The 27,989-nt window shown below is 38.2% G+C and overlaps 2 protein-coding genes across 20 annotated transcripts in view; one reads left to right on the top strand and one right to left on the bottom strand.

The window, feature by feature from the left end:
• The window catches only part of LOC105689422 (thyrotroph embryonic factor), a 79,382-nt gene that overhangs the window by 46,552 nt on the left and 4,841 nt on the right, over positions 1–27,989 (bottom strand). For 2 of the 19 annotated variants that reach the window (XM_020854340.2, XM_020854344.2), the window contains exon 1: positions 2,642–3,131. The exons of 10 other annotated variants lie outside the window; for them this stretch is intronic. In XM_020854340.2, coding sequence (XP_020709999.2) covers positions 2,642–2,954 — 313 coding nt within the window. In that variant the 5' untranslated portion in view covers positions 2,955–3,131. Of the gene's footprint in view, positions 1–2,641; positions 3,141–27,989 lie in introns of those variants that run through there. 7 more of the 19 variants (XM_020854343.2, XM_020854342.2, XM_048651086.1 and 4 more) reach the window with 7 other exon arrangements.
• LOC105689274 (golgin subfamily A member 6-like protein 2) lies at positions 17,348–20,852 on the top strand. The gene is made up of 2 exons (XM_012406189.3): positions 17,348–18,167; positions 18,253–20,852. Exons 1-2 carry the CDS (start codon positions 17,962–17,964, stop codon positions 18,785–18,787), a joined length of 741 nt encoding a protein of 246 aa, XP_012261612.2. The 5' UTR covers positions 17,348–17,961; the 3' UTR covers positions 18,788–20,852.

Raw genomic sequence — 27,989 nt, 5'->3', positions numbered from 1 at the left:
GATCAATTGAAAGACAGAAGAGAATTGAATTTATGAAAATTCAGAAAAAAAGAATCGAAAAAATCGACTACATTGACGAATTAACGGAACCGCGTCTGCTCATTCGTGTTTTCTCCTCCTGCACATTCGATTACACATCGATTTTGTTTACTCATTTATTTAAAGAGCGTTTTCATCTTATTTGTTGAGTTTTCTTTTATATATCTCTACTTTGGAAGTTGGAGAAATTGACAGTTTTTACTGGTTTATAAATTTGAAATTATATTTTTTTTTTTTTATATCTATTTCCAATTCGACATCATGTACGTACGATATACACCTGTGTCCTCACGGTTCAGAGTGTATAATACAACAAACACCTGTACATACTATAATATAAATGCACGTGTGCGCATGCTATATGTTCACCTATCAGTGAGTTGAGAGTATTTAATTGTTTTTTTTTTTCTCTTCTTTTTATTCTTCTTTCTTTCTTTTTGTTCACACAGATGTAATCAATGGGTTCCGAGTAATAAGTTTCGTAATGTCAAGTCTGAAATTCCTTATACCCAGTGCAGCGGGGAAACGGTGCGACGAGATAATGCGGACTAACGTTTTATCGTCGTAATTGGATATACTAATACAGGTACAAAACAATTGCGGTATCACTTGAATTTCGTCGTGAAAAAAAACGATTTCCGAACGAGTTCGACTTCGTTGAAACTAAACGGATTGCAATGAAAATGAATTAGTTCTGAAGCTGGAAAGGTTGGTTGTCTTCAAAATTTCCATCCCGACGTTTTTTTGTTCAACTTTTAGCAAATTGTCTATCAATAGCAAATTGTGCAACGATTTTTTGAAAATCTAACCATTGAAACGGTACGATATAACTTCAGAGCTAGACGAAGAATTGGAATCGCACGATACACGATATTATACATCCATACATTATTGTTGGAGAAATAGGTGTTCCGCGAGATGGAAAAATGCGGCGTATTTGAGTCGAGAATGTAGAAAATGATATAATATCACGGCATACGTATACAGATTAGATACAGTTTTCATGTAAAACTTCAGACTGCAGAAGAAAATGGTATATAGCTACCATTTATACCATTCTTTATTATGCACATCCAATATTTAAGCACTCTAGCGTTTCAGAAAATTTGAAAATTTCCATCTCTTGTACACAAGTATTCGCGGAGGGGATAGAAGATCTTCTCGAGAAACGATGAAATTTTTTTACATACATTCATACGATCTTTTTCGTATCTCCGTGTACCCTTTTCTCCCTTTTCATAAGGTGTCGAAAAATTGAGCACGCTTGACCAATGCGTACGGACGGGTACGCGGGTATGAGTGGGACATAATTTTCATGAAAGTTCTCGAATCCTTTCGTATTTCGCTTTTGTTCCATTATCCCGCAATACGATTCGTCGCCTCTACTCATGTGTGCAGAATGTAATTTCGAAAATAGCGCACTCCATACACGAGTTGCGTAAGGTACGTCTCTATACCTATATAATAGGTAATGGATTTTTAAATAAAATTGCAGTTTGCGGAATGCAGGGGCGGGCGAAGAAAACGTTTTACTTTATCTCATCCGCCTCTGGACAGCATATTTATCTTTTATTCATAGCAATCTGTTGCTTCTGTAACGTGTACATGTTCCCGCACGTTATACCTACGATTCGCATAGGACAGTGCACTCGATAAGGTGTCTAAAAATCGTATAATATCGTAATTTTGGGTTTTCTCGTCCTCATCCTTCCGATGCAGATATGTAGCTACACGATTGAGTATAACATACATGAGCACTCTGCGTTTATTAAAACCGAAATACTGTTACTTAAAAAATCTGATAGTTCCCATAGGAAATTCCGTTATGCAAGATGTATAAAAACCAAGCAAAGAAATAAGCGAAGCAATTTTTTACTTTGAGGGAAAAAAAGGAAATTTACAAGTTAAACTGAATAATTTTGAAACGATTATGGAAGGATTTTTCGCTACGAATTATCGAATTTTGTACGAGTTATCCAATTTGCTCCCACGTTCCTTACGTGGGTACTGTAAATTCAATGGGCGTTTGTCATTATCCCGGTTCAATTACATGCATAAATGATATTATACACATATCAATCTCGCATGAACCAATATAATCTTGTGCACTAGATCAATGACTATTAATTAATTATACCTGAAAGGTTCCATCAACTTAATAAGTATTCATAGTACCGCAAGTATAGTTCATCTGTATTTTGCCGTTCATTCCCCACCCCTGCTCCCACCCCCTCTAACGTAACCACAATTCTCCCGGGGATTTTCGGTTTTCTTCTCATTTTTTTTTTTGTTTCCATATTCTTGTTTTTGCCCTATCGAGGGATGAATATTCTCAAAGATTACGGTACGGAATTGAAGTGACCCTAATATAACGTCAATTTAGTGATTGGTATTACATACAGTAATTGTCCATCACGTGAAATATTGTGTTAGGTAACCCGAAAAATGTTACAACGACTATAACGACAAGAAAAAAAAAACAAAACCGCATTTTTCATGCTTCGGAAACTTCATCAGACGGAAGTATGTGATGAATTTTCGAAGAGAAGAATCGCGTCGTCGAAACAAAAAATAACTTTTCATTTTATTTATTGGAATATACCTGGTACGGGATAGGAGTAAATCCTGCGTGTTGGCATCACTCCCGTTCTCGAGTGAAAGTGATATTGTTGCTGTTGTTGTTGAACGTTTTGAAGTTGTATGTGATGATGTTGGGGTGGCGGAGGTGCCGGTATAACGGCGGGAGGTATCGGTGCTGGTTGTGAAAAGTGTTGTTGATACTGTTGATGGTTGTGATTGTGGTTATGAGAATGTTGTTGTTGTTGTTGTTGTTGTTGTGCATCTTCCCATCTTCGATGTTGCCAACAAGACGAACCCGCCTCTGTCTCCACAACGTGATCTTGGGCACCACCCATACCGTGCCAAGCGAGGCTCTCTATTGTGGCGATTTTTTGTTCCCTTTATAAAACCGAAATTGATTCGAAAAAACTATCACACCCTTATTTAACTGTGATATTTTTCCGATTATTATCAGGATATTTTATACGTGTATACGAATATTATTTCATTTCTTTTACAGCGGGCGTTTGAATAGATCAATTATTTATTTATTGTTCTATTTGATTCGATTTAATGTAATTGTTTCGTTTTATTTTATCAATTTACCAATTACATCATATTCAATATTTTCTCACGATTAATAATTATTTATGAATAATTTAATTTCACAAAATTTATTTCATTATTAACACGTATAGAGAGTATAATTAGTTGAGAAGAGAACCACAGATTAAAAACGAAGGGCGAATGTGTTTTTTCTTTTTTTGGTTACTTCCTTCGATGAAGAAAAAACCCAACGTCAATTCTCGACGTTATCTAGTTTGTTACACAACGACACTTCCAGTAAAAATGTTTGTATCAGTCTGTACAGCACGCTTTTCGATAAAACACGGAAAAAAGCGTTTCTTTTTTCTCTCTAATATTTCACAATCAAAAGTGGATCAGAAAACGCTGTCTTACATTAGTTGGGCTTTACATAAAGAAAGCCACTGATCTAAAGACCTGGAAGTAAGAAGAAACAAACGACGCGTCGAACTGGCAAGACGATGAAACGTCGAAGCGGATCGGTCTTTGGTGGAAAGAAAGAAGAAGACTCGGAAGATGATGTAACGTAAATATTACAAATTGTGAAGACACCCAACAAAAATGCAGAAAAAAATAATGTGTGATAGATGTTTTTTCATTTATGTATTTGTTCAACATACTGCCGTGTAGCGACGCAGATTTTTTGGTTTTTTCATCGACCACTTGGCGGTACAGACGAAAAAAAATATATATATATATATATATACACACATGTATTGAGCAAAAAGTCAATCGCAAGAATAAAGACGAGAGGAAATAAAAACGCCAACGGGAATTTCAAAGTTCTAGATATTATACGCGTGAAATTTTTCTCTCTGTTAATTAATTCTCATTCACGCACGCAAATCAAACGCGTGAAATATAAACCCATGTAGACATACATTAATCTAGTGTAAATTATATAGCTACCGACTGACCGCCGTATAATTTTTATCTTTATAAATACGGTATACTTTCCCTTTCATATTTTCTCTACTTTGCAAACTGGATTCAAATAATTTATATAGATTTACCATGCTCATCATAATGTGAAATATTTTTTTGACTTCCGTTAGATTTACGTTCGAAAAATTCACCGGAATCTACGATTTGTAAAAGGAAATAAAAAAAAACGAAAAAAAAAATATATATCCAAAAAATAGATGATGTTTCGCTTCTTGTGACAACGTTTATGGCGCCGATTATAAAAATTAATGCGTATCTAAAGGACCGTCAAGGATGTATATATATATATATATATTTTTTTTTTTTTATTTAATAGAAAAACGGACGTTGGCGTTCATCGAACAAAATTTGCGTAGTTGACGATGAGTTTGAGCTGAAGTTATAAGGTGCGTAGGCATGTGAAAATTTGTGGTAACTATCTTTGGCATTTTTTTTTTATGTGACTTTATACTGTAACGGGAAAAAAAAATAAGAAAAATAAATTTCGGGATGTGATAAAAATTTCGTAGATATCGATAAATGCAGAAAAAACATATAAATATGTACAGATATATGTATGTATATTACATCAATATACATAAATATTTGCGTACATATTATGGTTGAATAGAACACGTATAGACATGACAAAGAAAAAGGTAATACAGCGGACACAGTAAGAAAGATGAAAAAAGACCATTGCATAAAAAAAAATATTACGATCTAAACAGAGAGATTAGAATTGAAAAAATATACGCCCCCAATGAATATTATATCATTTATAATAAATATTCGAGGATATTTTTTGGTAAAATTTCACGCGTTTATCGTCCAATGATGGTGCTATGGTATATATCTTCCCGAATTTTGTAAACGACGGCATCCGACGATTATAAAACAACTCGAATGAAACTTCTCAGTCTTCTTCGTGATTTTTCTCTTTTTCTTTCTTTTTTTTTTCTCTGTTTTTTATTATTTTTCTTTTACTTTTTGATTTTTCTTTCTCGTTTTTTTCCAAATTTATTTACTGCTGATATAAGATGAACGCGAACCTACGATCAAGTATATATTCCGTTGAATTTTCGCAATGTAATATATATTATTATTCTTCGATTTTGTGTTTTTTTTCTTTTTTTCTTTGGTCTGATGGCTCGGCCAGCTACTAATGTGCAACGCGCGGTAGCGGCGGTGGTGATGCGGTGATTTTAGGTATAAATTTTTATGCTCGGTAAAATTGATAAATATTAATATGACACGATTTCCCGATCGCATCGGAAACGTATAAGTTATTTAATATAAAACTGATGACTTCTGAGTGCCGTGCGAGACTTCGAATAACTGAGGGCAGTTTCCCGGAGGGTTGTATACGTCACCGGAGTGGGGCAAACTTCGGGGTGCAGTGGCGCTCGGCCACGTGCACCAGGAGGCACGTTTCTCGGGCACGTGTTTTCTCGGCTACAGCCAACCCAACGGCTACCAATACCACCGCACAACCGCTGACGACAACACCACCACCACCCCCAACGATCGGATACCCGTAGTCGTAGCCAACCGTGTACGTGTGCTCATCATACTACCGCGAATGCTGAAGAAAATGCTTCATTGTCCTACACCGGTGTATCCACACTCCGCGTGTCCGCGTGTGTGTACAATAACTAGATGTGTTCATGCCGATCAAAATCAGTCGATGAATGAACCGGACAAGGTTACGATTTACAGGCGTACAGACGCAGCTTGACAACCGGAAGGACTTTACCCGGAAAATCATCGGGAAAATCGCGGGGGGAAAACAGAAAAATTTCAAGCCATTATTCCACCTGAATCAAAGCGGAGAAGGGTTCGTTTTTTTTTTAAATTGCACGGGGTGTGCTACTAATGAAATTGAAACGATTTGAATGGACGCAATTTTTGTGTTCTTTCGTTGACAATTAGCTCATTTTCGAGGGATACGTCTTTTTGGTAGCTTATTCCTGCGTGCAAGTCAGTGTCAGAGAAGCGCAGGACGAGAGAAATATTTGTGTTTCTAGTCTAGGATCTGAAAATATTCTTTTTTTCTCATTGCTTGATTTATTTTTCAAAAATACGATACTTTCTTACTTCTGGTATTGGAAGATGGAGACCTTCGATTTTTAGAAGCGACAAGTATACGGAGACTACATTTTTCCAATCAATGACTACCCTAGACGAGGACGCGGTTCATCATGATTAAATTGATCCACAGTAATTCCGATATTTTCGGTTTTTGAAATTCCGGGGGCGAAAAGGGTGAAGGGGGAGTCAAGATCTATTGTGCACGGTACAAGGCATTGCTCAAATCTGCTTAATTGTTTTCTGCGTTTTCAAGAACCATGTCTTCCCCTTTTTTGATCTTATTCTTATTTATTTTTGAATCAAGTAGAAATCATATTCATCCAATCGAATTTTCCACTAAAAAGGACAAAGAACAAAACCGAGTTTGTTGCGTCTTCCGGAATGACAAGTCAAATGCTGAATGAAATTGATTCAATGTTCATTGCAGTCGCAGCGATGATTTGAATTTCTTGTTTGTTTGTTGCGCTTTCCTTTTTCGAAAAATGGACCGACGTCTAACCTATATGTATACCTATTCAAATAATATCTACACGATATCATGGTTGCGTCGATTGTTGCGCAATACAAATTGACGTACCTTAACGAAACGTAACTTACCTAACCGCGTACGTTGCACCTCGACAACCTGACCTGTCTCAATACAAACGTTGGTAACCGTCGAACCACTGCATATCAATGTTTGACCGTATGCAAAAATCATTGTAATTCCTCCCGGAAATGTAGGCAGCCATATAGGAGTAACCCCTGTTGAGCGATGGCCGATATTATTATACAATCGATCTGGTAGAGATCAAGAATTCATTCCTTGTTTTTCTACTCGTCGTATAAACGATTCGATTCGGAACCATTAAGAGATGAAAAATAAAGGACAATCTTCAGTCTGCGATCTCCCGCCAAAAAATATTCCCCGAAATTGCGCACTCAATCGATTCGTGATCTCGCGCTGTAGGGTCAAAAGTATTCTTCGTTATGGAAGTAAGAACTGGTCGCGTGGATTTCGCGATCACGGAGACAAGTACCCTTGTACAAACGATAAAAGGCGGTTCATCCGCGAACGCAATCTTATTTCTACGATGTCAAGTGATATTTAACGCGATACGCATACACTCAACGGTTATCGGCCAGTGTATGCGGCCTATCCAGGAAATAGTCAAATTTTTCCACCCTAATTTCTCTTCTGCTCACAATAAAACGATTCAATCCGATGTAAAGTAGGGAAGGGCGGCGTAAAACGGGGTATTCAAAGGAAGCCCGAGCTTTGTCAAAATTGAATACGATGAGACTTCTTTCTCTTATTTGTAATTGAAGTGAATGTGAAAGATTTTCAGTAACCATCAGACAAAAGAATGAATAATTATTTTATTGGATATTGTTGATAAAAATTATATAATCCTTTGAAGTCATTACCATCAATATTTGTTTGGAATTAGTTATAATAAAGAAAAAAAAAATGAAAATTCCAGAATGATGTTTGAAGTCCTTTCCGATCATTTTTTGAAAAAAATTTTTTGGGGTACCTCGTTTTGCCCCGCCTTTCCCCACATGTATTCTGCGATATCGGTTAATTTTAATTACATATCGCGGATCACGTTGCTATGAGCGTGCTAAAGCTAAATCTGGTTTGTTTTTGAAACCTCTGAATCGATTGACCATTTTCTGTGCCAGAGGTATCCGGACGTATTACATGTATACTCGCATAGTGGTATAGGTATACCTACTTCTGACAATGAATGTAAAATTGTACCCAACTTTCATGTACGTGTGCGTGTGCTTCCGTTTTGTATCATTGTAATTATCTGGCTATAGCGAGCTGATAATTTCGACGTAATTCTGATTTCCAGCCTGCGGGCAGAGCGCGTGGGTTTATTGAAATAATACAATAGTTGAAAATGCGGGTCTGTCGCATTCATGTAAATAAATTTATCGACATCTTTATTAACTTGAACACAGCACTTCTTAAACGCTGAATGAAACTTCTCTGTGGCTGTGATTTGAATATAGCTACGTAAAGACGCATACATTTCTATCCGTGTATCTACATTGTCACGAGGCGAACGAACACGTGTCTAGTGTGATTTTCAAACATGCTTTTCGATTCCGAACTCAAACTTCTAAAAGTACGCGATCTATACCGTGACTCCACAAGAAGAGCTATGCCGCAAAAAGATCCATCCGAGTAAATAAAAAACTTATGGCGTTGAGACACGTAGGGCGAAGTAGGGATGATCGGATCATCTAGCCTCTTTTGTACCTACATCGTTCGCCCTATGATATTTCCCAAAAGAATTACGGTTTAATTTAGCGGCTTAGGAACATGAACGTTCTATTTTCATCTCGGTTCGTTTTCTTTTCAAAAACCTTGTCTCACGTGGATTATCGAGTCCACTTTCAAAAGATTTTTCCCATCACTGTTCCTATCATTTTTATCGAGAGGAGAAACGGACGTGGTCATCGTTTAAATTCGGACGCCCGGGGACGGCGGTCAAAGGGTGCTCAACGAATCGACTTCGTATACATCGCCCGGAATTCATCCAATTTCAACACTGCGCACTCGTCCGTTACTCACACCGCGCCAAAGATCGAGAGTCGAATTATATCAGAGCTTATCTTCAGGGTCACAGCCGACAGTTGTTCGTCCGTAGGTTTGCGCGAAAAAATGAATGAACAAAAATCTATAACTATATTAAAATAAAAATACAATCAAGAGATATGGAAAGGGAGGAAAGAATGAACAGTGGAGCGATTTCCACTCGATATGTAATAACGGCTATATGCCGTAGACAGACGCTCGTACCATTCAAACCTTAGCCGCAATGAGGGATGAGAAGGATTTTTTTTATTTAAATATATATAATACAGGATCGGCGAAGCGCGTGATGCGAAGGGTGGTTCGTTTGGTTCATTCGTCGGACGGATATCAACTGTTTAATACACCTATATGAATATACATGGGGTTGGCTAGAAAAGAATTCTTTTCTAGCCACCCCAAAAATCTGTTTCGGATCGCCTCAACGCGAAGCTAGCGATGCGCGATCCTGAAAATCAACGCCTCCACGTCCAACGATTGGATATTTTTTCTGGAAACGAAGAGAACAAAATGTATGCATTCTCATGGTTTCGAACAGATCCGGAAGACGACGAGGTGAAAACTTTTCCGGCCCCTGCAAGAGGATCGTTTGATTCAAAATTTATAATACAGCCATACACATTGAAGGTACGGTATGAGGGAACCAAGGAAGAAAAGGGTGAAGAACACGTGACCGGTATGGAAAATTTTGGGATCCTTTCATCGTCCGTGTAAACAGCTGAACTATTGCCATTCTTCATTGAAATATACGGAAAATTGGTCTTGACGTCGTCTTTACATTATTTTATTGTACTCATTCGTGTGCAAAATGGCGCATGAAAATTTCGGATGGGCATGTATTACAAAGCGTATTAGACAAATATATTATTATTCCCATTATTATTATAATAAATGTGTACCTAGGTATGACGCGATGGACTGCGCGATTTGAATAGTTTAATTCAATTCCAATTTCAATTTTTCTTTTTCCGTTTTTTCTTATACGCGTCACACTATACATATATGTGTGTGTGTCTAATTATTATATATATATATATATATATATATATATATATAATAATTAGACACATATATATATATATATATGTATAGCGTAGATTCGTTCGTGGAAAAAAAAAAACCATATACTTCGTCAATGGTGCACAAGGACACCGGACATGATGCACAGCAAACACGCAATGCACAGTGGTTCCGTGCACACCTTCGACTGCGTTCCCAGGCGCACAAATATATCTATGTATGTACATGTACGCCACTAAATAATTGTTCAAGTACCTATATGTTTACATATGTATGTGTAAAGAATCATAGAAGAGTATTGTATGTAGGCCCAGCAATCTAAGACCCGAAAAGGGACCCAATTTTTTTCTTTCCGTGACGTTGTGCAGCCAGCAGAGCCTTCCTCTCAAAATTGGCATAAAATGGCATAATTATATCAAATCAAAAAAAAACGTGATTGGATAATTCATTGAATCATTAGACCGCGTTGCTTCTCACGTAAATGATTCCAAGAACTTGAAAAAGGGTCAATCTAAAAGATGGCACTTTTTTGTGGCTTACGTTATTTTCAGTTTCGGCCTTTCCTGCCAATTCGAATAAAGCACCCGGTAGGATTTATGTAAGGTTATTTTATATCCTGATCCCGATCCAAATCGGATATTGGTTTCGGAATCGGTTTCTTTCAATCCAAAGAATAAATTGGCGAGTGAATATTTGTAATTTGAGAATTGGATTGATATATCTTACTTCCCGGAGTTTTTGTTTTTTTTTTTCACTTTTTTCTTATTTGATTATTATACGAGCAACGTGTTGCTCGGGGTAGTCGTGCAAGGTACACAGAGCTTCAGGTGGCCGTATTCTGGGGCTACGTGAGCGTCGCGATCGAAGGACAGGGAAGGAACGGAAAGGAGAGGGAAAGGAAGGGATGGGATGGAGCGATTCACGTGTTCCGCCACATGACTACAAACTCAACCCCATTATATGATATCATGGACCCGAGGGTGCTGCCTTCCACATTCGGCATAGCAACGATGATATATATTAATATACTTATTATGACGTCGCAGTGATCCTTCTTCATTTTTTTCAACATGTTCGATTTTCGTTTCAAATATAATTTTTTACTTTTAATTTTTTGCATCTGCATCTCGCGGCGAGGACGATCGTACGAACGAAAAATGCGATCATCGTGACTAGAAATGCCGCAACGTGGCGTGAGTTTCCTAAGTAATATCGTAATTTAGATTGCAATTTAGCCTCCACCTTAATGACTTCTTATATTATATATTATACAGTTGTATTATAGTTCGTAATATCGCAGGATGTTGAGGATAGTCAATCTTCATCAACGGTGGGTCCATTTATCGTAAAAAATTGGCATCGGAGCCGCATTCACAGTTTCGTAGTAAAAAAAAAAAAAAAAATGATATTTAATTAACTCAGGCACCGAAAAAATGTGAGAATGGAAACGATCGAAATGTTTGATTGGATTTAGAATTTCCAGATGAAAAAATTGTTCACATCGCTCTGATGATTTTAGTTCAGAGTAAACTCAAAAAATTCTGCTACCAATAGTTCGTGTAGGTGTACTTTGGTTCACAGGAATCATTTTGAAAAAAAAGAGAAAGGACTTGCTACATTGTATACCATTGGCATTATCAACTTCATCATTATAATTCACCAGTTTCGTTTTTTAATACCTTTCTTTTTTATACAGCGCATTTTTCGGAATCAAGTTTACAACGTTCAACTACTCGGTCGCTAAAAATGGCCTCTGCAAGGAGGCTCTCAAATAATGAGTAGCACCCGTATTTCGATGGTCTTTTTCAAGATATACTTCTATTTTGGATATTCCAGGGAATATTCCATAAAAGGAAGACGTGGTAATCTTTTTATCTCAGTTTCTTACCATTTCGAAATAATTTTTCTCACCAACTTCGGCGAAATTCATTTTTTTTTTTTAGTATGACTGCCAGTCAAAACGAATCAATTTGTACCAACCGCTTTTTTTCCGTTCAAGTGAAATTATTGTTACCACGCGAACAAAATTCAGCGCGTTCGCGACCCGTCCTATGACGATAAATGTCTAACGACCGATGCCAAGTGCCGGTAAAGTCCGTTCTCTTTAGTGCTGCGCTCTATAGGTAGAACTGGTTGACAGAATAGTTTAATTCTGTTCAACAATCAGTCTTTTTCCCGCGGTTTTTTAAACAAGAATCACAAGTATCCCGCGAATCCCGTTGCCCCGTAGGGGCAATTTCCCCCTGTGCGGAAGACTTTGGGATGTGAATAGAAATTAAACGAATACTGAGCGAACAAGTAACACTTTCCGCATATTATTAATATGATTTTCGAATAAAAAAATGAAAAAGCTCAAATCAGAGCACGCTACAATTGTGAATAATAACAGAGTTTCAAAAATCATGTGTCATTTGAGTGGAAACGATCGAAGCCTTCTGAACCGCATTCAGAATCGAACCCTCGAATATCCAAAGGACTTGGTGCACTCGGTAGCATCTTCCCCAAATTAATTTTAAGACATTTCGCTTTCGCGATTGGGTAATTTTGAAATTTTCGAACACTCCATCGTCTAAATGGGTAAATAAATTTCTGGAAATGATCAAGGAGAATAAAATATTGGATTTATAATTTTCAGCGGTATAGATTTTCCTCGCGTTGATACAAGTATCCTTCGTAACGGGCGCTTCGAAGCGCGGTGTTTCTAATTTATCCTAACCCAACCCAAGTCGAGTTAACCTAGGCTAACCCGACGGTATCCGCGTGGGCTCAAAACTCGTACAAGTTACAATGCCTAGTTAGCCGCCTCTATAAACGTCCGTTCCTTCATTTGAAGGAAAATTTTTTTGCTTCGTTTTTTTCCACAAAAATTAGTCGTTGATTACTTGGACTTTGATTACGTGCAATTCGTGTACGGTTTATTAATACCAATGACATATAATTTATTCACGTTTCCGAGCTAGCGCGTCTGACTTTCTTTTCTTTTTTCGTTTGTTCATTCCATTTTTTTTTTTTTTTCTCCCATTCTGAATTTTAATTTCTTTACCAATGCCTGATGTTTTATCGAACACTTTACATGGCATGCGGTTCAAGGTAAGGCGCCACCTTCGATGTGTAAAGTATGAAACGCGGTATAGGTAAGCACCGTAACGTTTCGAGTTTTAGATTGGTACAAAGTACCAATAATTATGATAATAATAACGACGATAACTTTACGCTTAATAAACTTCTAAGAATTATTACGCACGCACCTACACACGTACTTTATTCTCATCTCCTCACTCTTCTTTTTCTTCAACGTCAAGGAAAAACCGTTGAAGACTCGCGAAGAAATCAACGTATCTCACATAGATATTTACGGCTATCTAAAAAATTTTACACTCGGGTATCGCGACCATGACTGCAGTGATAATATGAGTTTAACTAGGCGGTATTGTATTTATTGCAAGCAAGATGTTTCGAGAATCGCTCCTCTGCGTAATTTTTTTCCTTTCAACTTCGTTTGGTTAATAAATCTACCGAACGATAAACAGTTGAAGCTCAACTAATTGCAATTATGATATAATGTACTCACTTCGTGATATATAGCAACAGAAACAAGATATCGTTTCTTCCAAAATTGAGCACGTATTTGTCGCGGTATTAAAAAATTTTCCTTCTAATTCCAATTTTATCTAATACACAGATGTATTTCACATCGATGAAACTTACCTGAAACAGAAAGTGAAAATGGAAAAATTGAAAACGTGATCATAATCATCATGGTGCATGGCTAAATGAAATTTTCAAATTCACAACAGCAAGTAGTACAATTATCGTTAAAATTAGAAGAGAAAAAAAAATTTATTCGCCGCCCATTCGCGTACTACTCGTTCGGTTATTCAGTTCTGCTAGAGATGAGAAGCTGGTCGACATGGGAGAAAAAAGCGCGCGAGGGGGTAAAAGAAAAAGAAGATGAAATATCGCGTATGCATCCGCGTGTAGTGCACCCTGAAGATGATAACGCGTTGATAGGATTTCTAAGAAATATCTCCGAATTACCATAGCACACGCGGTGTGCAACAGCAGCAACAAGCAACACGGAGAAGATCGTAGTTGATCCTTACGTGCAACTATAATACTCGTAATAGTGCGCGGGATGATTCCTCCTCCCTCCTCATCTGGTACATATATCACGTTATAATATATGGATATCCCTATAAGTTGTTTCTGTGGGAAGTGCTTCTGCACTTTTGCCAGAAGATACGCGCACAGAGATACACCTAATACCGGGAAAATAATAAGGATATCGGTACGAGTTACGTGTTATTAGCAAACATTATAAAAATCAAATGGCATATCGGAATAAAAGTGAAATATTTTCTTCCTACAACTTTATGCATGAACGTGTATTTCCCCGATATAATAAAATTTATCGTAAATTATGCGGAAACAACGTGCGGATTCATCCCTCGCGATCTCACCTGAACGTACATAGCTGCTGTGCACACTTATAACATCAATGCTCCGTGCGGTTTACTGAAAACCAGTAACAAACATAACTTCTTAAATTTTAAACTTTACCGCTAACTCCGGAATTTTCTCAGCTAGTTGGCAAGAGAATGAAAGAAAAAAGTTATTATTTCGCCAAAAATCCTTCACGAAGACTTTTTTTTTTTTTTATCACAAGCTCGAGACGCGGGTTCTAAAGGTGGCCCTGTATTTATAAACGGAAGTTCACATGGGGGAATAATGACGTCAAAGATAATGTCATCACCATCTGATGTAAAGATATTTCTATACTATTTTATTATCAGAAGTCTGAATAAACGAAGGTTGGTATACCTATGGATGTGGGCAGCTATTTTTGTGCTGCACCAACACGTGACGTTGAAAAGAAGAAGAAAAAGTAAAGGATAGAAAGAGAAAAAATCAAGAAAGCAACGAAGAAGAAGAAGATATATCTTCAACTCCCGAATGATAGAAATATTCACGATCCAATTGATCTGATTGCGGAACCGAAGAAAAAAGGTGTACAAAAGCAGTGTTCGCGAGATGTATATGTACGATAGTAGCCATGACCGAAATCTCGTTCACTGTCACACAGCTGTCTGGGTATACGTAATATTATACACTATCTGCATTTCGTACACCCTTCGCACCATAAGATGATTTAAGAAATACGCGAGCGAGAAGCAAGTAAAAAAAAAACCATCGTTCCGCAAGCACAAGAGTGACGGCTAATAAGATAAGGGTTTTTTTTTTTTATTGGTGCGGTTATCACATTTATCATCGTTATCTAACAACAAGACCTTGTCGCAATCATCCTCCCCTCTTCTTTCACCCTCTACCCCGTAAGTTTACAACATGTTATTACAAACAACATCGCTGTTTTTTTTTTTTCTTCTCTTTTTCTACTCGAGTGTTCGATACTAACAAAGTGAATATATTCAGACATAGAAATTTTATTCTTCGATACACCGGATTGCAGAAAAAAGTACATCCACTACACATCCGAATGAATGGAAAAAAAATTTTAATCTACTCAAAATTAATTACATGCGTGTACTTGAATGTTCATTATAAGCGTGTGTAAAGTAGTCGAAAAAAACGTATTCAAGGTATTAAAAAAAAAAGGAGAAAAGAAAAGAAGCAAATTAGGATTGAGAATTATAATTCAAGCATCATAGTCGAAAGGCATAATATTTTTGATTTATCCACAGCAGGTATAACTATATGCGTATTATTTATACATACATATATGTATACGTATATTACACTTAATCGGTGATTAATGAGCAAAAATTACGCGTCATATTTTTTTATCTTTACTTTGCTTCTGGTTCCTGGACATGTGTGTAAGAAAATAAAGTAGGAAGTTTGAAAAGCGAGGAAAAGGTAAGGAATGAAAAGGAGATGCAAATGATAGAACGAAAGTGCGCTTCGCAAAGTTGTTTCAATGTAAACTACTGCAATTCAATAACGGCGCTGTGTTAGATGGTAAAAATAAAAATTGATAATGTTTTACGAGAATCTGCACTCTGGAAAAGTGAAGATTTTTCGCGTCGACCACATGAATTCACAACGGGGGAACGGATGGGGTTAAAAAAATCCGCTAATTCACATCGAGTCATTTTCTGGGGTATGGGATGTATTTTCATCTAGTTATAGAGACAACTGGAAAACGACGAAGTCCGGAGTGCGTCAGGTTTTGTCAATAATGACCCATATATCGATACACCCGCACGATTACTTACCGATACGAATAACTTTTGCGAGGCACGCATGATTTATCGTTCGAGATAAGCGAGTAGTTCGCGCTCTGCGACACGTACAGGTATACCTAAGCGAAGAAATGGAAATGCCATTTTTTGCTTCAATTTAATTTTCGGTTCTATTTCTTTCATTTTTACGGAGTAACGGAGAATCCTACTACTACGAAGATCGGTAGACCTTAGCAAAGATTTGTTTTAAAGAAAAAACAACACCATTTTTCTCCGCTGACAATTAAGATGATTGATTTCTGAATTATATGTGCTGATGTTTTTAATTCAACTCTATTTGCGTATCGTCATTACGATAATGATAAAACGTGTGCTACCACGTGTATGATGTAATCAATTTTTCATTACACATAATATAATAAAGATAATTTCGCTGAATTTTGCTTCGGACAAAAATTATCTATTCCATTTTTATTATTCTTTGCTCGGTTCTCATGAAATTGCACGGTGGCTTCCTGACACGTGACGATATTCCCTTCGAATGTGGACTGTGACTGGAATCAGTAACTGCACAACGCGCAAACGAGTCATATACTTGTAACTTTTTCATCTATACTGGCTCGAATTAAATGGTGATTCAGACGTTACCTTATTAAATTATTAATTTGTTTTTATTATTTTTCATTCCATTCTCGTTTCCGTAGACTACGTAGTACGAGATGTGAAATTATATACGTATGAGAATAATGAGTTCTGAGCAACAGTTCGCCGGATGATGATGATCGATTTCTTTTAAATCGCTCGAAATTCATCGACCGAAATCATATCGGATTAATAACGAATAAATGAACGTATACGAAAACTGAATTGTGGAAAATAAAAAAATTTCCAACGACTCGAGCGGGACAATATGGATAACCCCTTTTCTTATTTTATACATCATATCTATGTACAAATCCAACTCAGCAAAGACCGTTACAATAGCTTTATATGCCGCGGAGTGTTTTCTGAAAATTTGAATTGCAAATTTCCCATACTCAGAATAAATTTTGCTCCTACGCTCGATCTCACGAGTATTTATACGTGTACCTAAAAGCAGAAAAATATCCTACCGCACAATCGGTGAAATAAGGGTGAAATAGGAAATTTCCATGGCACAACTTTTTTTTTTTCAGCCTCGAGAAATTAGCGATTAATTGCATGTAGATGAATTCGCCTACTCCGAATTATCATCAGCTGCAGACACGTGCGAGGCGTGGTTATTTTGAGAATGAAATTTTATCTCGTTATTTATTCAATTTTTTTCTTCCATTTTACAATTTGAACAGCGTTTAGTTCTCGGGCTGACGTACGCTTCTGACGTGGTGCCTGAAAGTCGTTAACCGGATGTGCAAGCATGTAATAACAGTAAAAGGTATTTAGGTAATAAGATATCGTGAGTGTTCGTCGCTCTTGTTTTCAGTTTTATTTCCAGAAAACTTCCGCGGCTTGCGGTTGTCGTTCGGCGATGATAATCACTTGAAATTACGAACAAGTCAGTGAGGATGGAAAAAAAAAAAAAAAGAAAAAGAATCGAAACAATCGTATCCACAATATGAAGCGACATTTTCAGTTTTTTGTCAACCGTTCTTTACAAACGGGTCGTATAACATGTTTTCTATATTTGATTGAAAAATAATAAAAATTATTGCGTTTCCATACCTCGAAAATATTGTAAAATCCCCGATTGGATCGTTTCGAGGTTGAAAAATAAAACGTTCTCGATGATCGGGTGAGTAATGTATTGATATTCGGAGAAATTGACAATAAATAAATGTCGATGAAAAAAACAATTCGTTTAAACTCGTCAAATTAATTTTGTTGAATTCGTCCGATATCAAACGCCAGCCGGTAGCCGAGCCGAACACCAGAGGAAACCGATTTCCGCATGCGGTGAAACGACGAGAAAAAACAATCATGCCCCCCGTAAGAAAAGCGCCGAAAACATCGGCGTTGCTCGTCGAAGCCATACAAAAGCTGAGAAATATTCACGGTTCCACGTCGCAGGAGATAACTAACTACATAGCATCGGACTGCGATGGCCCAAAGAAAACCATAAGACGTCAAATGAAACTCGCTCTCCGTCGCGGTGTGTCGGCGGGGATATTGCATCGATCCAAAGAGTGAGTTTCCGTTGAATATCGATCGGAATATCGTCGAACATTCAAAAAAACCATCGTTCCATTCGCGATTATCCATTTTCTTCAGGGGTTACTACACCTGTGCCGGATTTGATACGGACCCGGCCGACAGATCGCGTCGCGGAAAATGCGGGAAAAAACCGAAACGAAGTCGTGGATGTCGTCGGAAAAGGAAATCCTGCGGTAGACGACGTCGTCGTAAGATGCGTTGCGGAATGAAAAAACAAAGACGTAGATGCGGCAGCAAAAGACGTCGAAAGAGGAGGAAGTCGTGCGGCGGAAAAAGTCGATCGGGAGCAGAAGGCGAAGACGTCAATTTGGACGCGGTCGGTACCGGTCATCGGGAAGGAACGCCATCGGTGACGCTCGCGGCGAAAAAATCACAGCGGGGAAATCGTTCTGGGAATAAATCCGGCAAAAATGTGAGCAACGGGAGCTCGCACAGCGGAATCAGCAGCGCCAGCAGCGGAAAAACGTTAGGATCAGGCGCCGGTTCGGCCAGCGCTACTCGGAGCGGAGGACCAAGTCGAAAGGAGAGTTTCAGCGGGCAATCCGACATTTCAGGGTCTTCCGACGGAGAGACCGGAAGAAAAGAACAGTAGCCGTTCGCTTAAAAAATCTGCCTGATCATTCCGGGACAATAATTGTGTCAAAGGATTTTTAAAAAACGCCGCATACGAAATTCTACGCAAGTCAGCGAACTAAATAACCGCGGTTATACTTCTTGTTTTTGTAAATTCAATTTTTTAAAACTCTGTTTTTTTACATTCAATATTGTATGTATATTGTATATATCATGTATATTTTGTACTAGAAATATTTGTCCTTGTCCAAGCGGCTCAATTGGCATACAGATATAAAACCTGTGGTATAATTATACCAAATTTGCAGGACTTTTTATTATCAAGTGCACGTGATTCGCTTTTTGACATTCCCTCTTCAAACGATGGAGAAAATTCTGTAGATGCAGATCAGTCGCGTCATTTTCTCATTCGGCTACAGTATTTTGAAGAGTTTTTTTTTTCGGTGAAATGTACACGTCAGTTATTCGCCGTGCGTTGCGGCAAGAAGTTTTGCCGCTTTGGACGTAACGATGGGACGAGGAAAACGATGCGAAAAATGGGGGTTACATGTGAATTTGCTGAAGCTGTAATAACGAGAAGGTAGTTTAGAGCGTGGCCGCTGATCGCGCCGAATGCAGGAAGAGAACCTAGCAACCTGCAGCAATTCCACGGGGATGGTGCGGCCCTGTTTGGCCTTGTCGGCTAATGATAGTCCCCGCTAATGATGCGTTCACACACGAAGCCCCGCCACACAACTAAGAGAAGAGACCAGCATCCCACGTGACCATCGCCTAGCAACTCTAGACTGCCTAGAATTCACACTACGCTATTATAAACTATCTCTATAGTGTTCGAACCGAAACCTACCGACCAACCATCGTCGTCATCTGCAGCATCTCGTTTCGGATCTCCACAGTCGTCATAAGAGAAACCTAATGAACGCAATTTCAACATATTCACGCCTCGAAACGATACGAATGGAAATGCCGCGTTTTCCAAAATTATATTGTCTTTTACAAAGCAATGACTACGAGATAATTACATTTAGGTGTACGCACAGAACGATACTTGAGAGAATTAATTAACTCACGTGGGGTAGTAACGCGATTCCCCTGTGACGTTTTTATGGTATTTAATTTGTAAGAGTAGGTATGCGTACACGTATACGGGGCACTCCAGATTAATCGACCAGGGTTTCCGGCTCACTTCATTTTTAGTTCTGTTTAAAACTTCTCCGAGCCATTCCGTCGATTATAAAGTACCTGAATTTTTCCATCGGTTTTGTATTTCGTAAAGTTTCCATTTTATGTTCTAGTCATTTGAAAATTTTACTCAACCTTTCGCATATTCTAACATTTGTTGCTAGAAAAAAAAACAAAAAAAAACGAAAAACAAATTGAATAGAACATATCTACGTGGTACATCGCGTTGCTGAAATTGTAAAGAACCCAAAAGCACGATCTCTTCGTCCACGTGCGTAGGTTCTTCGATATTATAGACCATACCTATGTACGCACACACGCAAAAAATTGCATACCAATACTCCCGTATTAATATACTCGCGACTCTAGTATAAGGGAACACGTCGAAAGCTCGGAAAGTATAAGCAGCCCCTCCGTGAGCGCACCGCAGCAGAGAGCAGCTTTGCTAGCGTTATTTTCGACTCTACTCCGATCTCTGCTGACGTCTGCTGCTCTACGGATCTTAACGTTAGCGTCAACTCCCCGTGATATGGTCATTTCCACCTAGTCACGAGGCTCCGATCTCCCTCGGCATCCACGATTCTTATATTATACCTCATTTTTCAAGCCCGCGATAAATCTGCTATAGTAAAAATAGGTGAATGGGGTATCCTATGTCAATTAGACAACTTTCGCTCCCACTTTTTATTTTATTCTCACCCAAATTTTTTTGTCACTTTAAAAACAGCCGAGAAATTTTTCTTCATTTTTTCATCGTCAAATCCAGCTGCTCGAGGGCGATAAGCTTTTATACGCCAGCGCAAAACTTTGCAATTTTTCAAGCAACGGAGAAAAAAAAAAAACTCAAAATTCTGTTATCGAGTCCAATTAGTTTGAGAAAAATAAAGGAATAATTCGTACAGTGGGAGGTACACGACGAGAAACAATAATAATGTGAAAATATTAACGCGGCATTGAAACCGTTATGATATTTTAATCGCAAAAATTACGAGAATCAAATTCAAGGAGATAAGCGTCCGTTCTCCCTTCATTCCTCCGCGCACCACATAAATTCAATGTGTGTTATTTCTTAACGAGTTATAAATTGCTCGTGCGGAGAGATTGAAAACAACAGGATTTTTTGCTAGTTGATTCACTTTATAGACAGCGTTCTTAATTTACGTTCGCGATGAATATCGTAAGAAGAAGGGATGGGGGGAAAAAATGAAAATAAAACCAAATATCCGAGTAATAATAATTGCGCAGATATACCATAGTCGCCGAATCGTCTACGATGTAACGAGAAAAAAACTGTTGCCACCGTTAGGGCTGCCAAAAAATATAATTTTGAATTTGAAGTCGACCGAATACGCTTAATATAAATATAATTCCACCGCCCCCGACCCGCGCAAGCTCATCACGATTAAGTCAGATAGAAATTCATGGTTGAGAAACAAATTGTCTTCAATTTCTCGCACTTTCGAGCTGCGAAGGCACGATTGCAAGATAAAAAAGTTCATTCGATTACATGTTGAGTTTGACTAGCTTCGAAATGAAAAAAACATAAATAAAATGGTATTTGACACGTAATTCGCATTGAACGTCTAATCTTGACTGTCAAACTGCAAAGCCAATATTTAATCGCACGACACGATGCGAGGGGTCATTTTGCGATTGTATAATTCATTTTGTATATTTCGCAATTTTTCGAGTATATTTATACGGAATCGCGGTCAGCGGGGGGGAGAGGAGAAAAAAACCTAGAATAAAATCAAATCGTATAATTTATGTGTACGTCTGCACGGCGAACATGTTCGCACTTTCTCCTTTGTCAGATTCGATCTCCTTGATTTCACTGTGCCCCCTGTACCAATTTAATTGTCCCCTTTCTCCACAGCTCCTTCGATGTTGTGCGGTAGCCGTGGTGGTAGTTGCGATATAATATATACGCGTGTGTACAAAGTCGATTTCGCAGATCTTCCTTCTTGATATACTTTGAAAAATAATGGCGACAAGACCGAAGCACCGCGACACAGCTCTCGATCCTTACAAGGACATTTTATGGATGTACATAAAATATGTGCGAGTTTTTGTTCGAACTTTTTTTTTTTCGTCTCTCTTCGGCATAGAACAGCGGAGCGAATTATTGGATCCGAAATGAATGTGTCCCTCCGGTTTCGCGTGCTCGAATCTTTCATCCGCTTTGGTTTTTTGTCGCACTAATTTTTGCCACACTATACGGAAACTTCGGTCCACCATTACCAATGCCGTCTTAAAACTCTTAGAGAAAATTTTATCATGCTTGGCTTTGTTCCAGTTGCCGAATATTATTCGCAACTCAACTGCGCGCGTAGTTATAAAATACATCAGAAGTCAGTGCATACGGTCTAGCATAGATCAAGAGTTAAAATATTCTGCACGAAAGTTGCTGCTAAATATAAGAAATAGAAAATAATAATAATGACGATAGCGTATAACATGCGTGTATAGGTTTTTTCGTCATATGGTGTTTAAAAAAAGACTTTGAGGTTGTCCAGTTCGTTATATCGGGTCGTCGGTTCGATTCGACATGGGCGAAGAATTCATTAATAAATTTTACTATTTCATTTGCACCTGTCAGAACTATTCGAAGAATGGACAGAGTGAAATTGTGTCGCGGTAGCGGTTTCGTTTTGTCTCGCGTCGTCTTTGAATTTGTAGAGAGGTGGAACGGGTGTGTATATATTTTTAAATAGGATAAAAAAAGAAATAAATAAAATAAACTAGAAAAAGACAAAAGCTCGAGAACTCGTACGTATATACATATACATATATGCATATTTCTGGAGGTGTCAGGTTATATCGTGCATATGAATACCTGCGTTATATTGCTCTAACAATAAAGAGAAGGACGTGCTGTTAGGAAACGTCGATATCGCAGTCCTCTGAATTATCTACCTTCATAATTTTCATACACAGATAACATTATCGAATAAAAACTAATTGCAAGCCACGTAACGCGCTTTCGAGAGACCGTTGTTGAAAAAATTGACCGACTCTAATCGTTTCGCGAATATTGCATGCCTCGGTAGATGAAAAAAAAACAAATTCAAGTAACAAATATTCAATGAGGATCCATAGGAGCGAAGTCTCTTTTTAATTGCAAGTTGCGATATAATTTTCAAAGTGCAAGATCCGAAGGAATAATGCAGAACCCAATTGAACGTCTTCATTTCACGAACGATGAGCATAAATCTTTTTTTTTATTTATTACACCTCAAAGCGAGCGTGCGTCAACCCTGTCGCGCAGAAGCCTTATCCGAACGAAGGTAACACCGAAAAGGTTTCCCACCTTCATTGGAACCGTCAGAAGTAGGGGACGAGAAGAAGATGAAGCACATGTCTCTACGGTCCCATTGCGAAATTAGTTGGGCCGATAGAAATTCAATGACAATTTTTCTCCCGATTTCTCTTTCTGCCCTCATCTCCCTTATACGTCGCGGGCTAAATCGGCTTGAAGGGGGTAACCCACAAAAATCATTATAAGTGCGCGATCTCAAAAGCCATGGGGACAAATGATTTCTGGAAACTTTTTTCTCCCAATCACATTTTTTTCGAACAACCGTCATCTCGAGGTTTTTTTTTTTTTTTTATTTAATTTTTTTGGGATACGAATTTATGCCAATGAATTAAATAAAATTTCAAAAAGTGAGGGTCAAGTCCGTCTGGTTCTCAACCCTCGGCGTATATCGTATACTGATACAAAGCTCGCCGTAGTTAATTAATAATTAAGTAGCGGCCTGGTCGGACCTTCGGACACCGTCGTCGTTAACATTTGACCCGTTCATCATCCGGTAGGGAAACTTACTACAAAATTGTTATCGGCTTGTGGGGATACAACCGCGCAGAGCCGTTGCTTAGGGATAATCCTGCTCTATACTTATGTCGACATCTGATACACGATTTTTTCGGATTTTTAGAAATCAGACAAAACGTTAGACTAAATGAATTAAAAAGTCATTTCTGACGCAAAACCTAATTATAATACGAAGAAAAAAAAATCGACTGTTTTCGAAATAAAAAGATTCAACCGACGGTGAATCATCAGTATTTAAAATTCGGATAGGAACCTGTGCTTTGGGTAAAATATACTCATTCAAATACATCACCCAGTCCAGGGCATAGATGAAATTCGAATATGACCCAATTAATGGGACCACCTCGATTCGGTATCGTTAAAAACTATCCAGTAAACGCTTGTTCGCACGAGACGGTGTACCAGACGTATAGAAAAATGAATTCAAACTAGACGACTGGGAGTTCCAACCGAGGTTCCAACGGTCAGATGGAGATGAATTCCACGTGATATTGAAATTTTCTGAGAATATACAGGCCATAGATATTTTAATTAATCTGCATACCGCAACAACATACATATGACTGCAGCATCTCGTGTAGGACAAATTTTCGTTTGATTATTATCCCAAAAATACCTATTTCTGGGTGACCAAATAATAATATACCTGCGCCCCGTAAACTTGGGAATGTTGAGGAGACCTGGCATAAGTTTTGGCTTAGGTCCAGTAAATCGAAGCTGTCAAGGTATATAAGCGCGTATTAGCGTCAGCACAACTTTTCAAAGAGTATAACAAGTATAGGTATACCCGTGAGTATAATACACCGTACGTACGTACGTACGTACGCTACCGGACGAGGTGCAGAGTTTGGACTTGGTCTCGGAATCAGCATATCTTTGATTTTCAGAGTAGTTCGAGAGAGACGAGAGAGATGGAAAAAAGAGAGAGTTTCGCAGGCGTCACTCACTCACGAGTCACGACGCGCACCGTGACACGGGACTGATGCTCTTACCGAAAATATATGCCGGACGTCTTGTAAAAACAGGCGACGAATACCCACACCTGTACATAACGCGGTTATAAATCACTTCCACATCTTTACCTCACTGTATATCCGTTCGGATTAAAAAAAAGCCAAATCGTATCGAGATTCAATTTCTAATTCGTTATTGCCTCACTATACCTTATTACCCGCGCTAATGTGGAATTCGAGAATTTCAATGAGCTGATCGTTTATATTCAATTATCACAAGCGATATGAATCTTGAGTGACGCGAACTGCACGATGTGTTACATCGGACGGTTTTTTCTAAGGAGTTGAAGATAAAAATTACATACATATACCATGCATGTGTATGACGTCAAAAAATATTAGAAAAAAAAAAAAACGTACGACTAGTCGTGCGTATATTATCGCGAGTCTATACGTGCGTTTAACCGAAGGGTTGGAACCTCCTCAGCAGAAATTCGTGGGTTGAGTCCAGATGAAGAGGAACGGGTTATTTTCTCGATTATCACTGAGCCTTTACACGTTAACGCCTATAACGTGTACGTACATAATTCTATACAGGCATCGCAGCGTCGTCGCGTCCGCGTCATCAGCGCAGCTATTGTTTGATCTAGCGTGTCTGGTTCTCGTAATTATTACTTCATTAGCCAATTTAATGCTCAAGGCTATCGTGATATACATATATATATATATATATATATGTAGATAAACCCATCTATATTACTTTTACAAGTTTATAATGTGCACGTGAAAACAAGCGTACGTTTCGAAATAAATTACGCGTCTCTCAACTCGAAGAACGCGTTCGAAACCGGAAAAAAAAAATTGAGAGAAAAAAGACACGAACAAATTTGAACCACCTCGTGTTCGAATGATCATGCGCACGAACTACCATTTTCGCTCTCATCGTGGTGCAGTTTTTTTGGAGAAAATTTTCCAGGCCCTCAAAAATCGAAAAAATCATTCTCAGTGATACGTGAATATCTTTGAAACGTCATCATTTTAAGATTTTTCACGAATAACGTACGGTTATTCGATTTTAATCATGTGCTGAATAATCGTAAGAAAAAAAAAAAAAAATGATAATCGAGTAAATCGCGTGACAAAATTATCCTTATCATGAATCATACACATCTTGGCTTCGAATTTCGTCATCGTCGCGATGTGTATAGTTTTATGTTCCATACGTGTGTGTAGATGTACAACTTTATCACTACCTTGAGGTTTCGAGAGCTCGTTATCGAGTCTATCGAGGATCGTATATAATTGTAGTAATTTCCTAATCGCGATAACGAGACTAAATGCGACACCGTTATTTAAGCTGTCGCTGTACGCACAGCTGCGTAGACCAGAATATAATAACCAGAGATGCGGAAAGCGTAGGAAAAATTGGTATCATTGCTTTTTTTTTTATTCATTTCTCAAATCTGATCTACGATGAAATCATGTTGCTACCTAGCGGAAAAATATAATCGTCTTCAATGATCGTGAGAAAATGTTATCACCGATTTTTCGGCAGTTCATTTTTCTCGGTCATTTTCCCCCAACTTTCTCGGTCAAAAAAGTGCTCATTGCGAAGCTAGATCGGAAACTTTCAATCTGTTATAATCCGTGTTGGGATTGGAGTGAAATTCGTGAGATGCTAACAAATTTTCTGTCGATAGTCGGCAGCGACTATACGCAGTAAGAATAAGATTGTAATATCAAAACTATAAAACGTCACAAGAAAAAGGAGATAGTATCTGAAAAATTGGTCTTGCAGCAGACGCATTTAGCTATGTATTACAGATATCGCGCGCATAATATTATGGGGCGTGTCAAAGTAAGCGAATAAAATACACTATGGAATATAAAATCTTTGCTGCAGATTAAATAAGTACGCAATAAAGAAGACGAATTTAACGACCTTTTGGTACACGAATAGCGCATGCCGTGGTTTGAATCTTTTATTCGGATATTTATTCCTATAGAATTTTACGCGTGCTACACATTCACGTACCCACATTGCACCCTCCGTCGTTCGCGAATAAAATTTCTCCCATCTCTAGCGTCTGCTACATTCGATACACCGACGAGAGTAAAAAAAAAAGAAGAAAAGAAAAAGGCGCAATATTCCTTGCGAGAAGATACCAATACACGTATCGTTATACGTGTGACTCGTTAAGCTCGTGTTATTAATTGCCTATCGCACGTATGTGTGTATAGGTTGAGATAAGTTGATCAGGAAAATCGAATTCTATTTATCTATCAGCTATCTATGGCGTGTCTATGTGTACCACACACGTACGTGGGATTGTTTTGACGTTTTGCAGGGAAGTTAGAAAGTATGGCGATGCCCCTATTGATCGGGTATATACCTATATATAACGTTGTGTATATATATATATATGTAATAAGGAAGATAGGATTATAGTTGGTCTATTTAGGGAGCGCCCTAACACACCGTATGTACACCCACTATGTGTACATAGAAAAATATCTCATCGATCTTGAGAAGTTTCGTATACGTATCCACATTCATCGGTGCCTATTGGATATAATATGCACCGCTATACGTAGTACATATATTTCTTAATTCAGAACTGACTTCTGGCAGATCACGCGATTTAAAACACCATGATATTTATTATGCACCTACCCTCTTGCAGCACGTGATGCGCGGCCACCCGCTCAACGATAACGTGCACCGCGCGTATGAGGACATATCAAATTTCTTCAGAAGCAATCACCGAATATTCGATTGATTATTTTAATCGCCTCATTCGTGTACGTAATTACTGACGTGGATCGAGGGCTCGGATCCGCAAGGTCGCGTATTATCCGGTCGAAACAAAAATCTGAGCTTTTTTCACAGAAGTTTGAAAAATTGCGAATTACGCCTTCGCGAATTTCAACTTCGAATGTATTCGAAAGTGTCGCGTCAAATTCCGAAGGTGAATTTCTGGTGACTCAAATATGAGGCCGAAGTTCACTTACGACGGAATCGAACTGAAATAGACTCGTGCGATGTTCGTCTGCGTATTCCGATAATGTTGAAATAGACTTTTTCACTTTCGTCGCAGTTTCAATTTCGTCGCAGCTCCGTCAAAATTTTACTCTTTCTTGCGGGTGACTTAATTTTCAACGGATCAGATGTTCGAACGGAAGAAGAATCGAAAAATTTAGACGAATTTTGTATAGTGGAGTGAAACCCGAAAATGGACCACCCTAATATC

The sequence above is a fragment of the Athalia rosae genome, chromosome 2 (assembly GCF_917208135.1).
Source record: "Athalia rosae chromosome 2, iyAthRosa1.1, whole genome shotgun sequence".
NCBI classification, from domain to species: Eukaryota; Metazoa; Arthropoda; class Insecta; order Hymenoptera; family Athaliidae; genus Athalia; species Athalia rosae.
The sequence above is the reverse complement of the archived record's forward strand: the minus strand, read 5'-3'. Positions and strand labels throughout refer to the sequence as shown.

What these genes read in the sequence shown, in the direction of transcription:
- LOC105689274 (XM_012406189.3), top strand. Translation starts at nt 17,962, where the DNA reads ATGCCCCCCGTAAGAAAAGCGCCGAAAACATCGGCGTTGCTCGTCGAA. An exon ending in ATATTGCATCGATCCAAAGA is followed by an intron (nt 18,168 to 18,252) that starts GTGAGTTTCCGT and finishes CATTTTCTTCAG; the next exon opens with GGGTTACTACACCTGTGCCG.